General features: G+C 35.0%; 1 protein-coding gene across 3 annotated transcripts; it reads left to right on the forward strand.

Moving 5' to 3' along the window:
• The first annotated feature begins 4 nt into the window (after positions 1 to 4).
• pora (P450 (cytochrome) oxidoreductase a) lies at positions 5 to 13,142 on the forward strand. Of its 3 annotated transcripts, XM_058788885.1 has the most exons (16): positions 5 to 68; positions 898 to 1,095; positions 5,441 to 5,489; positions 5,628 to 5,756; positions 5,876 to 6,025; positions 6,970 to 7,094; positions 7,203 to 7,292; positions 7,653 to 7,751; positions 7,991 to 8,107; positions 8,735 to 8,853; positions 8,959 to 9,140; positions 9,896 to 10,045; positions 10,341 to 10,608; positions 10,692 to 10,837; positions 11,604 to 11,689; positions 11,954 to 13,142. In XM_058788885.1, exons 2-16 carry the CDS (start codon positions 926 to 928, stop codon positions 12,096 to 12,098), a joined length of 2,025 nt encoding a protein of 674 aa, XP_058644868.1. In that variant the 5' UTR covers positions 5 to 68; positions 898 to 925; the 3' UTR covers positions 12,099 to 13,142. The 3 variants fall into 3 exon arrangements, with proteins under 3 accessions (XP_058644868.1, XP_058644869.1, XP_058644870.1); XM_058788886.1 differs by lacking the exons at positions 5 to 68; positions 898 to 1,095 and adding an exon at positions 2,386 to 4,008; XM_058788887.1 differs by lacking the exons at positions 5 to 68; positions 898 to 1,095 and having other exon boundaries at positions 5,450 to 5,489; positions 5,665 to 5,756.
• Positions 13,143 to 13,212: the final 70 nt, after the last annotated feature.

Here is a 13,212-nt window from a genome sequence, read left to right on the forward strand (position 1 = left end):
GCGCTGGCAACCCGGCGTTTCAATGTGACGTAAGCTCGTGCTGTGCTCCTCGCTCCAGCTAACCGGAGGTATGTGTTTTTAATGTGTGTTCTGTTGTGTAACTGTTGAATTATATTAATATCCATTCCTATTAGTTTATTGTCAATCCTTTTGTTAAGTCATAAACAAAAAGTGAATATTTTGTGTGTATAAGGGGATGTCTGCCCTTACAAAAAGTATTGTGGCGATGGTAGCATAATACAGTGATAGTATCAGATGGTACACAATGTGACTTTGCTACTTGATACTGAATGATTAACATATTCATGTACAACGGGCGTCAAAATATTTAAACAAAGACGTGTTAAATGTCCAAAAACATGTCGGTATTACAGTACTTCTGCATTTTAAGACACGAGGGCTATTTTGTAACACGTCATGGCTGTTATCGAGCAATAAAAGTTTCTATGTAAGGAACCAAGGTGGTGAAAAAATACAATTAATTAGAAATTGACGAAAGTCCTTCAAAGGAAAGGGTGTTTTGTAATTGGTCATCATTATGTAATTACATTGAGTCTTCAAGAGAGGGCACAACATGACAAAAAGTCACAAATTCTGTTGTCAGTGTACTTAGACTTAAGATATATATTATGTTAACTACATGGGCACAAACTATGCAAGTAAAAATGTAAACTTTTTTTTTTAAAACTATCCATCTATACTGTCTATCTATACTTGTTTAATTTTTTTTTTTTTTTACATTTTATATATGATTAATAAATTATAAAAATACAAATTATATATGTACTATATATAAAGAGTGACATACTAATTTATGTATGTATGTATGCGTATTTCAGAGTCACTTCAATCAATTGTAGACTAATCCTAAGTGATGAAAACAACCTGTTTTTCCAGACATATCCGCTTTCTGAATTCTGTGAAAATGGAGGACGGTGAATCCCAGCTGCTCTCCGATGAGGAGCAGACTCCGGAGGCTCTCCTCAGCTCTCTGGACATCTTCCTCTTCTCTCTAATCGCAGGACTGCTTATCTACTGGTTCTTCTTCCGAAAAAAAACAGAGCCTGTTCCAGAGATCAAGCCATTCACTGCAGTGTAAGTGCCTGATTTGAACTCCCTTCCCCCTTCATTTGTCCTCAAGAGGGAAATATTACACCCACACAAATGTTTCTGCGCGACTGAAATGTTGATCAGAGCTTTACAAGAGTTTTGTAAAACACAAATCTGTTCCACCCTATAAAAGTGTAAATGCAAATGATAAAGAGCTTATGCATTAGAGTTCATGGTAAAAACTGTGTTATGGGGCTCAAATTTGCAATAATATTTTTGTTGGATGGCCTGTTTATAGTTTTTCTCCCCATAGACCTTTGGCCTTGTTTGAACAAAGCATCGTTTCTGCACCATGGCTCGTTCCTAAAGCACTTTGTGGTTCGGTTGGTCAGGGGTTCCAACATTGCAAAGTGTTGACATCATGGGATCGAGAGAATGTGCGTCTGTTACATTCTGTCTCAGCGTTATGGTCTGTAGCAGCTGAGACGCAGTTCATATACAAAGTGGTTATGTGTCATTGTGAATGCCAACAGCTACTTCTTTGTTCATGAATTTTCATACATGCCATGTATGAAAAAAAGTGAATTTCCTGTTTGGTTTTCACAATGCTCAACAGACGTGTCCGTGACTAGTGATATCTGGTGATATCAAATATTAAACTGAGCTGTGTAATAAATAGAAGTATTATATGTGACCCTGGACCACAAAACCAGTCATGAGTAGCACGGGTATATTGCATGAAGATATTTTGTAAATTTCCTTCCGTAAATGAATCAAAACTTAATTTTTGATTAGTAATATGAGTTGCTAAGGACTTAATTTGGACAACCTTATAGGTGATTTTCTCGATATTTTGATGTTTTTTTTTTGCACCCTCAGATTCCAGATTTTCAAATAGTTGTATCTCGTCCATTGTCCTATCCTCATCAATACATCAATGGAAAGCTTATTTTTTATTTAGCTTATTTATGTATAAATCTCAATTTTAAAAAAAATTTACCCTTATGACTGGTTTTGTGGTCCAGGGTCACATATGAGCTTGAAAATGAGCATTGTTTGTTCAGATGGAGTCACAGGATGTTATTCTTCCTGAATGTTCCTCATAATCCTTGCTAGTCAGATTTAGTGCTGTGTGTTAAACTTGTGACCTATTCACCCTTGAAAACAATGAAAGGCCTGATGACTTTAGCATCAAGGTACCGTTCAAAAAACAATTTTTTAAAAAAGAAATTAATACTTTTATTAAGCAAGAATGCATTAAATAAATAAAAAGTGACAATAAAAATATATATGTGACCCTGGACCACAAAACCAGTCATAAAGGTCAATTTTGAAATTGAATTGGATTTATACATCATCATAAAGAAGCTTTCCATTGATGTATGGTTTGATGGATGATAGGACAATATTTGGCGCGAGATACAACTATTTGAAAATCTGCAATCTGAGGGTGAATTTTTTTTTTTTATTTTTTTATAAATATTGAGAAAATCGCCTTTAAAGTTGTCCAAATGAAGTTCTTAGCAATGCATATTACTAATCAAAAATTATTTTTTTATATATATTTACAGTAGGAAATTTACAAAATATCTTAATGGAACATTATCTTTACTTAATATCCTAATGATTTTTGGCATAAAAGAAAAATCTATAATTTTGACCCATACAATGTTTTTGTGGCTATTGCTACAAATATACCTGTGCTACTTATGACTGGTTTTGTGGTCCAGGGTCACATATAATTATACATAGCATTTATTTGAAGTAGAAAAATTGTTCTTTTGAACTTTTTATTCATCAAAGTATCATGAAATAAATGTATCATGGTTTCCACTAAAATATTAAGCACAAAAACATTGAGAATAATAAGAAATGTTGAGTACCAAATCAGCATCTTCTATTGATTTCAGAAGTCACGGCATGTGACACTCAAAACTGGAGCTTTCAGCTTTGCATCACAGGAATACATTTTAAAATAGAATGAAAGAGAAAACACTTATTTTAAATTGTAATAATATTTTACTGTATTTTTGTTCAAATCAATGCAGGCTTGGTGAACATAACAGACTTTCAGAAACATAAAAACAAAGTACATTTTGGACAATAGTGTGCACAGCTTTTCCTTCCAACATAAATCACTTTTCACTATTTATTGATTGCGTTTTCTAAAATAGCTACACATAAAGAACAGAAAAGAATACAGGAGGAAATGATGTGTAAGTAGGGAACTCTATTATCAGGAAGACATGTTCAGCAAGCAGGAAAGGATAACCTCTTCCAATTCTCTCCACTTCCTGATTCATATTACTCACATTGAAGGATCGCAGCCAGTCCAAGCCATCCTGCCAAACTCCACTAGTCTTTCTTCTTTAGTTGTTTTAATCAAATGCATTTCTTATGTGGCGTGTGTTTAAAAACCGAATTAAATCCAGAAACCTAGATTGCCTTTTGTTTAGTGATCTTTTGTATTTTATTAGCCTGGGAAAGGGAGGGAATGGTCTCCTTGTGTTTGCGTTGGCAGGAGCATTCAAGTTTTTATGCATGTCTATATGTGTGTGTGTGTGTGTGTGTGTGTGTGTGCATTTAAGATGGGTTGGGGGTTTAGTAACAGCGTTGTGCTGCAGAGATCCATGGGAAATGTTGTATATTCCTGTTGCTTTGCAACCGCTGTGCTCTGGCCAGATGGCAGGAGAGAGAGAGCGAGACAGAGAGCCTGTCTCAGACCCTCGTCTGCCTCACACCCCCTTTTCCTGCACTGAAGAGCGATGTGTTTTCTACAGAGCCTCCTAATGAACTTTTACGCAAGCCAAAGGACTTTCTCAGGCTGTCTGAGGGCTTGATCCGAACCTCTTAGAGACGAAAGTGCTCTGTATGCCGAACCCTTAAGGACAGGGTCTTTTCCCCAGTCATGGGATGCATGTTCTCTTTGCCTCAGGACAGACTGGCCGCTGCAGAGAGGTTAGTCTGGGACAGATGGATGTTTATGCAATGTTTCTTCTGTTGTGATCGATATTTCAGGTGCTATTTATGACTTTTTTTTTTTTTTTGGAATTACTTTTGCTCGAAGAGATTGCTTAGAGTCTTTTAACAGTGTTGTGTGAGTGGTGTGCAAAAGCAAATTGAGGTTTCTAATTTTTATTTGCACAAAGGTATGACTATTTTGTGGAATGCTGCAAGAATTCTCTGAGAAGCGGCAAATTTGTTTCTTTCATTTGGAGTTATAAACAAGTATGTAAGGGAGGAATCCATTGTTTTGCACTGTGATGTCTTGCCAGAGCAATGATGGTTGTGTTTAGTAATTTGATAGTTTGATTATACATTATATACCCTAACCCTGAACTCTACAAAGTAAAAAAGTTTGGGCATGCATAAATGAATCTACACTATTGTTCAAAAGTTTGGTGTCTGGAGGATATTTTAAAGTGTTTTTGATAGAACTCTCTTTTACTCACCAGGCCTGCATTAATTTGACAAATAATATTGTGAAATATTACAAAACAAAATGACTGTTTTCTATTTTTTTAAATATTTTAAATTTAGTTTATACCTGTGATGGCAAAGCTGAATTTTCAGCATCATCACTTAAGTCTTCAGTGTCACGTGATGTTTCAGAAATCATTCTAATATGCTGATTTACTGCTGAAGAAGCATTTTTTATTTTTATTAATGTTAAAAACAGCAGTTGTGCTGCTTAATATTTTATAGAAACCATGATAAATTTTTTTTAATAGAATAGAAGGTGGGAAAAAACAACAATCTCCTTGTCTTTACTGTTTCATTTGATAAATGTAAAGTTTTTGCTGAATAAATGTATTAATTTCTGTCTGACTCCAAACTATTGAACAATATTCTTAAAAACATAGATTGATTGATTGATAGATAAAAATAAATTGTGCTTATGTATAACTTTTAGTTTGATTTATTTGTAGAAATTATTTATTTAGATTTTGTTTGTAGATTTATTTGTAGAAAGTTTCTTTATTTAGAAATTTTGGAAAACTTATTTTTTTATTATTTATTTTTTTGTTCACATTTTACAAATAAAGAGCATTTTAATAGGAGTAGAAACCATAAGATTATTGTATCAAACTTACTACGTACAAGTAAGGTTTTTGAGCTCTGTGGACCTTCTGTTCTTCGTTGCTGAATTAACATGAAAGTTTGTGGTTTTTATTAGTTGAACAATGACTGAAAGCAGACGTGTTCTAATGCCGTGGTGCTCTCAGAGGGGTGTGAACTTCAGGAAGTTCTCCTGTGTGGAAAAGGCTGAGAAATGAATGGCTCAATCCCCTATTCATTACCAAAAGAATTGGTCTGGCATGCGTTTCAGCCTTTTCACATGTGTGTTTTTTTTTTCTTTTTTTCTCATTTTCTTTTTTTCTCTTCATAGAACACCACAAATACGTGAGACCAGCTTTGTTGAGAAAATGAAGAAAACGGTGAGATTTTCAGGAACATTACCATAGTAATTAGTAAAGTTCTAAAAAGTTGAAATAATTGGCAAAAATTCCGCCACCTTGAACAGTGAAAAAAAAAAAAGTTCCATTATGTTTGATTTCTGTATCTTCCCATTCTAGAACCGAAACATTGTGGTGTTTTATGGATCCCAAACAGGGACTGCTGAGGAATTTGCTAACAGGCTGGCGAAAGATGCCCAACGCTACGGCATGAAAGGCATGGCCGCTGACCCAGAGGAGTATGACCTGGTACTTTCATCATTATTTCTTCCTGTTTAATGCGCACTATTAAAAATCAATCAGTCAATATCAGAACTGAGTACTTTTCAACTCTTTTGACTTTTGTCATTATAATCTCCCATTCGCAGTCCGAGCTGTCTAGACTGAAAGAGATTCCTAATTCCATGGCTGTGTTCTGCATGGCAACCTATGGAGAAGGAGACCCCACAGACAACGCTCAGGAGTTCTACGATTGGATGCAAGGGACTGATGATGATCTAGAGGGGGTCAATTTTGCCGTGAGTAATACTCCAACATCAGCAACAAGCTAATTTGTTTTGTGATTCAGTTCTGTGGTAAGTGAACGGAGATCAGGAGATTGCATGGGACAACCTACCATCTATGCTCACCCTCCAAAATTCCTGGCCTTTTTATGGAGTGGTACCTATTTCCTGGGCAGTCAGTGAAGTTCTTAACAAGCCTGAGCCCGAGGCTGTCCCATAGTTAAGGGGCCCATGGAATCCTCATCAGTTCTCTCTCACCAAATGGAAACATCTGGCCTTGCCAAACAAAGCTTGAGCTCCATCCGAGCGGAACCTCTCTCTTAGCGGGACTCTTTCAGATGGAACCGGATCACTGGATCTTCTGTTTCTTTGATTCTGGAGTCATGGGTGTCCAGACGCCGCTCAAGTTGGACCTGTATTCTGGATGAAAGCCTTGTGGTTTCAGTCTGGAGTTCTCAGATTCTTATATGTGGTTGTGGTGGGGCAGCGTGATAAAACATGTGGTTGGAAACATCACTGCAGTGCGTCTACAGTGTTATATGATTGTGGGACAGGCTAGATAGGCGAAGGAGGTTAAAAGGAGCAAAGAAGATCTTGCAGACAAAAATCATAATTTTGTTGCAATTTAGTCCGTTGCATTGAAGTCAGTTTTAATCATAAATGTATATTGTGTTATATAGTCACGTTCACCAGAAGCCATAATTTAGGTTTAGTTTCCATTTCCATTTGGCGACTCATATCTCAGTTTGATCTTTTTAAACTGGAGAGGAAGTTTTGAATGTTTAAGGAAAAACATGTAGTAGATTGAACTCGCATTTAAAAAAAAAAACAAGACAATTTAAATGTTTTTTAAAATGTTTAAGCCTTTAAAGTATTGTATGTGTTGATTGAAAGTGTCTCCATTCTGTCTTTTATACTCCATGCAGAGTTTGAATGACTTACTTTTTTTTTTTTCATAGGTGTTTGGTTTAGGAAATAAAACATATGAGCACTTCAACGCCACAGGCAAGTATACAGACAAGAGGCTTGCTGAACTTGGGGGAAATAGGGTCTTTGACCTGGGCCTCGGGGATGACGACAGCAAGTGAGTGATTAAAGATTGAAACGCACAAAATGGATAAATGTACATTTTGGCCTGTTTTAATTCATTTTCATTGCCTGTCCTAATGATTTAATCTGAAATCATTTGTAGTTTGGAGGAGGATTTTATCTCTTGGAAGGAACAGTTCTGGCCTGCGGTATGTGAGTTCTTTGGCGTGGAGGCCACGGGAGAAGACAGCAGGTATTATTTTTCTTTTCTTTTTTTATTCTCCATGTGCTTGTCTTGTAATTGAATCACAATTTATACAGTCTTGTATTGGTAGGCATCAAATAGTAGAATTTAAAAGAGCAGACCAGCTGTGTGAGATTATCTAGTTCAAACACGATGTTTATTTGATGGGTATTTTGTGGCAACACAACACATGCAGTGTCTCATCTCCATATTAGAGGAAGCAAATCCATTTATTATGTTCTTCCATAACAAAAACCTCCCCTGTCCTGCTTTGAATAGGTTTTTGCATCTTATTAAACATCATAGGTGTTTTGAATGCTTTAAATACAGGCTTGGATGAGATCTCCCATCCTTTTTGTGTTCTTTCAGCATTCGGCAGTTTGAACTGGTGGTTCATAATGACATCAATATGAATCAAGTGTACACCGGAGAGATGGGGCGGCTCAAAAGCTTTCAGACACAGAAACCGTGAGTTCAAGTGATGATTGTATGACACCAATTGGCATTTTAAAAGATCAAATCTTGATCTGAGACTACATTTTATGCTTCTATTGTTTAGAAATCTGTAAAATGACCTTCAGTTTGTGTAAAGTTTTGTGAATAACTTTTTTTTTAGGATAAGCTAGTCTCATGTTTTAAATGATATACTGAAATGTTATACTAAAGCATTTCATCTGATTACATTGTTATCCATTTGATTTGTGTAGGCCGTATGAGTCAAAGAATCCTTTCCTTGCAACTGTGACTGTTAATCGTAAACTGAACAAAGGAGGAAATCGGCACCTGATGCACATCGAGTTAGAAATCACAGACTCTAAAATCAGGTATGCACAATAATTGACTTTATGGGTGAATCTCATAAAAACATTTCCAGGTCACGTTTCACCCTAAAAAAGAAAGGGGGGAAAAAATTCATTTGAAGGAAGAAAATTAAGCCTGTTTTTATTATTTGCTTTTTAGTTTTATATTATATTACATAAATAATAGATATACAATTTATTTATTTTATTATAGAAAAATTATTTTATACTTTTAAATATAATTTCTTTTTTTCTTTGTGCCTTTTTAAGGGTGTAATATAACCCATGTTCTGGAGGGTTTTAATAACATTCAATCTCTTATAATTGTATTCATATTTACATTTAGTCATTTAGCAGACGCATTTATCCAAAGCGACTTACAAATGATCATCATATGATGATGTGATGTTGATTCAACTATCTGAGGTGATTATATTTTTAAACTATTATACTTAATATTACAGTATTGTACAAGTAAAATGGTTTGAAATATCACTACTACAAATAGCAATACTGCTATTCGTATAACATATAAAAGAAGTTTGCATGCATACTGTGCATAATATCTCCACTATTGAGTATATATTCATGCATTGTCCAAAGTTTTTTTTAATGTCCACATATTAATCAGTTGAATACCAAACTTGGCAGATATGATTCTGGAGATCATGTTGCTGTTTACCCCACAAATGATGCTGCGGTGGTCAACAGAATAGGAGAGAGACTTGGAGTAGATCTTGATACTGTAATCTCTCTCAAAAATCTGGATGGTATGTACTAATATCTGAAATTCATATTATATAATTAAAAAGTTAGAATATGTTTTATGTATATTGTAACATGCTATGATTGCTAATAATGTTTCAATTCTGTAGAGGAATCCAATAAAAAGCACCCGTTCCCCTGTCCAACCACATACCGCACGGCACTGACTCATTACCTTGACATCAACAACACGCCTCGCAAAAACGTGCTGTATGAGCTAGCGCAGTATGCCTCTGATCCGCAAGAACAAGAGAACATGCGCAAGATGGCGTCTGCTTCACCTGAAGGAAAGGTTAGGATCACGTCATAATCACTGACGTATGAAATCGCGTTTCTGCTACTGAATAAAAAAAAAGGTAATTGTGACATTTTATCTCACGAATCTGACTTTTTTCTCAGAATTGCGAGATATATATACTCACAGTTGCAAGTTGTAAAGACAGTATTGCGTGATATAAACTCGCAATTGCAAGAAAAAAACTCGCAATTTTGAAATAGTTACAATTCTCCGAAATAATCAGAGTGGCAAGATATAGACTTTATCTTAGCAAATTTATGTCTCTCAGTTCTGATTTTAGAATATGCAATTGCAAGTTTATATCTTAATTTTGAGAAAAAAAGTCAGAATTGTGAGCAAAAAGTCAGAAATGTAAGATAAACTTGCAGTTGCGAAAAAATAATCAATTGCAAGTTTATTTCTTGCAATTCTGACTTTATAACTCTCAATTGTGAGTATATCATGCAATTCTGAAAAAAAAAAAATCATAATTCTGACTGAATTTATATCTCACAATTATGACTTTATAACTCGAAATTGAGAGTTTATATCTCACTGTTCTATGAAAAAAAAAAAAAAGTCAGAATCGTGCAATTCTAAGAAAGTCAGAATTGAGAGATGTAAACTCACAAGTCAGAATTGTGACATTAAAAGTTGCAAATTTTATTTGTATTTTTTTCAGTGACAGAAACGGGCTTCCATACTAATGTAATAGTAGTCTATAGTAAAACTTGAACATTTTTATTCACCGTCTGGTTGGTCCTTTAAAGGCTTTGTATCAGAGTTGGGTTTTGGATTCTGAGAGGAACATACTAGGTATTCTAGAGGATCTACCTTCCCTGAATCCTCCTATAGACCACCTGTGTGAGCTCCTTCCTCGACTTCAGGCTCGATACTACTCCATTGCCTCCTCCAGCAAGGTAAAACCTGCAGTTTATGATATTATACAGTAAATTAAAAACCTTGATGTTGACACAAACTTTTTAATCAATAAGATTAGGGGGCATTGTTTTTATAGTATTGTATATTAAATGTGTTATGTCTAATTATACATAAGACTGTTACTTTATTTATTTTTATTAGTTTTAATTGCATTTAGTGTGGATTTTGCATGTGAAATTTTGTTGGTGGATACAATGAAAGTTGTATGCATACAATAACAATAAAGAAATTCAATTCAATTCAAAACACAAACTTTGTTCACCCTCATTTCAGGTCCATCCAACCTCTATCCACATCTGTGCTGTGGTGATAGAGTACACCACCAGGACAGAAAGAGTCTTCAAGGGTGTGGCCACCAACTGGCTTAAGAACAAAGAAGTGACCGATAACGGCCATAAGCACATCGTTCCCATGTATGTTAGGAGATCCCAATTCCGGCTGCCATTCAAACCCAGTAACCCTATAATCATGATTGGGCCTGGTACTGGCATCGCCCCCTTCATGGGCTTCATCCAGGAGAGAGCATGGCAGAAGGAACAAGGTGAAGCTTGAACTCGCTTTGACACAACTTGCGTATAATAATATAGCATAGGCATCTCACTCAGTTTTTGCTCTCTGTTGCAGGGAAGGAAGTTGGTGAGACGATACTTTACTTTGGTTGTCGCCATAAGAACGAGGACTTCCTGTATCAGCAGGAACTAGAGGAGTTTGAGAGGGCAGGTGTGCTGACACAGCTTAACGTTGCCTTTTCCAGAGACCAGGAGCAGAAGGTGAGTTAGTGACATAGGGATGCACTGAAATTCAGATTCTGACCAGTAACAAAATGATTAATGATATACTATATTGGCTAAAAAACATCTATAAATTATTTGTTTGTATTGTATAATGGATATTCATTTTGAGATTTGCTAAATGTTATGATTAACAGTGTTATATTATTAGTGTTTTAAAAAGTTAACTTGAAGTGTGTGGCAGATGACGGCAAAACTAATACGAATTAAAAATAGGAAATATACATTTTAAAATTTCCAATATTAGTTGCATATTCTTTTATATAAACATTTTATTTAGCTAGGATGCATTAAATTGAACAAGACATTTATGATATTCCCAAACATTTCTATTTCAAATAAATGCTGTTCTTTTGAACTATATTCATCAAAAAAAATTGAAAAATAAATTTATTTTACAATAATATTAATGATTTCTGAAGGGTCATGTGACACTGAAGATGAGTAATGGCTGATGAAAATTCAACTTTGCATCACAGGAACAAATTACTTATAGAAAACTGTTATTTTTAATTGTAATAATATTTCACAATATTACTGTTTTTACTATAAATAAATGTAGCGTTTTTTCCTTTCAAAAATTGCATGAAACCGATATATATCCAAATTTAAAGATGCACTGCATCTTTGGTCTTCATCACCATAGTTTTCAGCGTTACCAGAAAAAGATTTTTCACAATATTAAAGATTTCCATTTTTAGTTTGGAACTGAAGAGTAATTCTGTGGACTGTGCTGTTTTTACAGATCTATGTGCAACATCTTCTGAAGAACAACAAGGAGCAGTTGTGGAAGCTCATTCATTCAAATAATGCCCATATCTACGTTTGTGGGTAAGAACCAGAAGTTGCTTCTACCACAGATGACTTGCATTCTTATGAACGCAATCCACAATAGTAGTTAACTGGCAGGATTTCAGTGGAACATTAAACAGCCTGAAATAATTATAGTGCTTCCATATAATTATATGATTTTTCTAGCATAAAGTGGTCAATACTACCATTCATCAGTATCATATTGTATCTTTTAAAGACCACAGCATCTCTTTCCAGCAGCATATTTGCTTGCGTATGTAATGAGAATATGTGTCCTTGCAGAGATGCACGTAACATGGCTCGTGACGTGCACACGGCCTTCTATGCGATTGCAGAGGAGGTGGGCGGCCTGACGCACACTCAAGCTGTGGACTATTTCAAGAAGCTGATGACCAAGGGCCGTTACTCGCAGGACGTTTGGAGCTAAGCTAATTGATAAACCAATGTTTGCCACTTTACCTCAAGCCATCATTTCTCCAAAAGCTAGAGCTAAAACATTTGAGAATTTGCCTGGACTGATTGGTTATATAATAGAGATTTGATGAAAGATACTGCACTCCAACATCACACAAAAGCATGGTTTAACATTCTTCCTTCAGATGAGTTTAGGATATTCAACCTACTGCATCAGGAAACTGATCTGACTGCATTTGAACCCTAAACGGCATTGGATGATCATGTATACGCAAATGTAGGTCAAGGATGCAAAATTCTTATTTTTCTGAACGAGGCCTTATAAAAACTATTCATATGTAAATGTTGTCATACTCTTTTTATTGTTTTATCTCTATGTGAAAAGACTGCAAGTATCACTTTGTGACGTACTGTAAAACTTTAGATTTTGTTTTTGTGATATTGTGCATCAAAACATCCTACAATGTGTTACAGGAAATTAACATTTTAGGTCAGTCATGCTTTTTTGATCATGTGATGTTTGTTCCTTTTTTTTATTTCTTGTTGTTTCAAGATATTCTGCCACTATTTTTATGCATTATTTCACAGTAATGTTAAGTAGCAGTGAATGAGTAATTATGCAATCAACATGACTCCCATCTTTGGGTGAAGTGTTACATCCTGTTAGTCAATTTTTAAAGTTTTAGTAACTGGTTAAGTGTCTAATGGTCACAGGAATATATTAAATATGTATTTTCCCTAACATTTTAGAAGGTGCATTTATATAAAGAAAAGTAAGTTCTTTTCTTACGCTTTTCTTGACTGGTGCGCCTATTCCACTGATTTCTACTCATGATATTAGAATTGACTCTTCAATTCATCTCCCTAGTGAGCCAAAGCTGCCACTGCATTGCCCAGCATTGTGGTTTTAAAAAGAGAAGCTTGCATTTGTTTAATTTTAAAACTTAATGCATCAATACTGCTTGGGAAGAGAAGTGTCATTGTGATGTCAGATGTTTTGTGCAAAATTGTGATTTAAGTCATGCAATGTTTGACAATTAAAGAATATGCACAAACACTGTCTGGCCTCAAAATATGTTTGTATCAACATGTTTAAAAAATACTGCAGTATTATAAAATGTATTAAA

Source organism: Onychostoma macrolepis, chromosome 10 (genome assembly GCF_012432095.1).
Source record: "Onychostoma macrolepis isolate SWU-2019 chromosome 10, ASM1243209v1, whole genome shotgun sequence".
Taxonomy (NCBI): Eukaryota; Metazoa; Chordata; class Actinopteri; order Cypriniformes; family Cyprinidae; genus Onychostoma; species Onychostoma macrolepis.

Coding starts and splice junctions, on each gene's coding strand:
- pora (XM_058788885.1), top strand. CDS start 926: ATGGAGGACGGTGAATCCCAGCTGCTCTCCGATGAGGAGCAGACTCCG. Junction 5,757..5,875: donor ACCCAGAGGAGTATGACCTG/GTACTTTCATCA, acceptor TCCCATTCGCAG/TCCGAGCTGTCTAGACTGAA. Junction 7,752..7,990: donor AGCTTTCAGACACAGAAACC/GTGAGTTCAAGT, acceptor TGATTTGTGTAG/GCCGTATGAGTCAAAGAATC.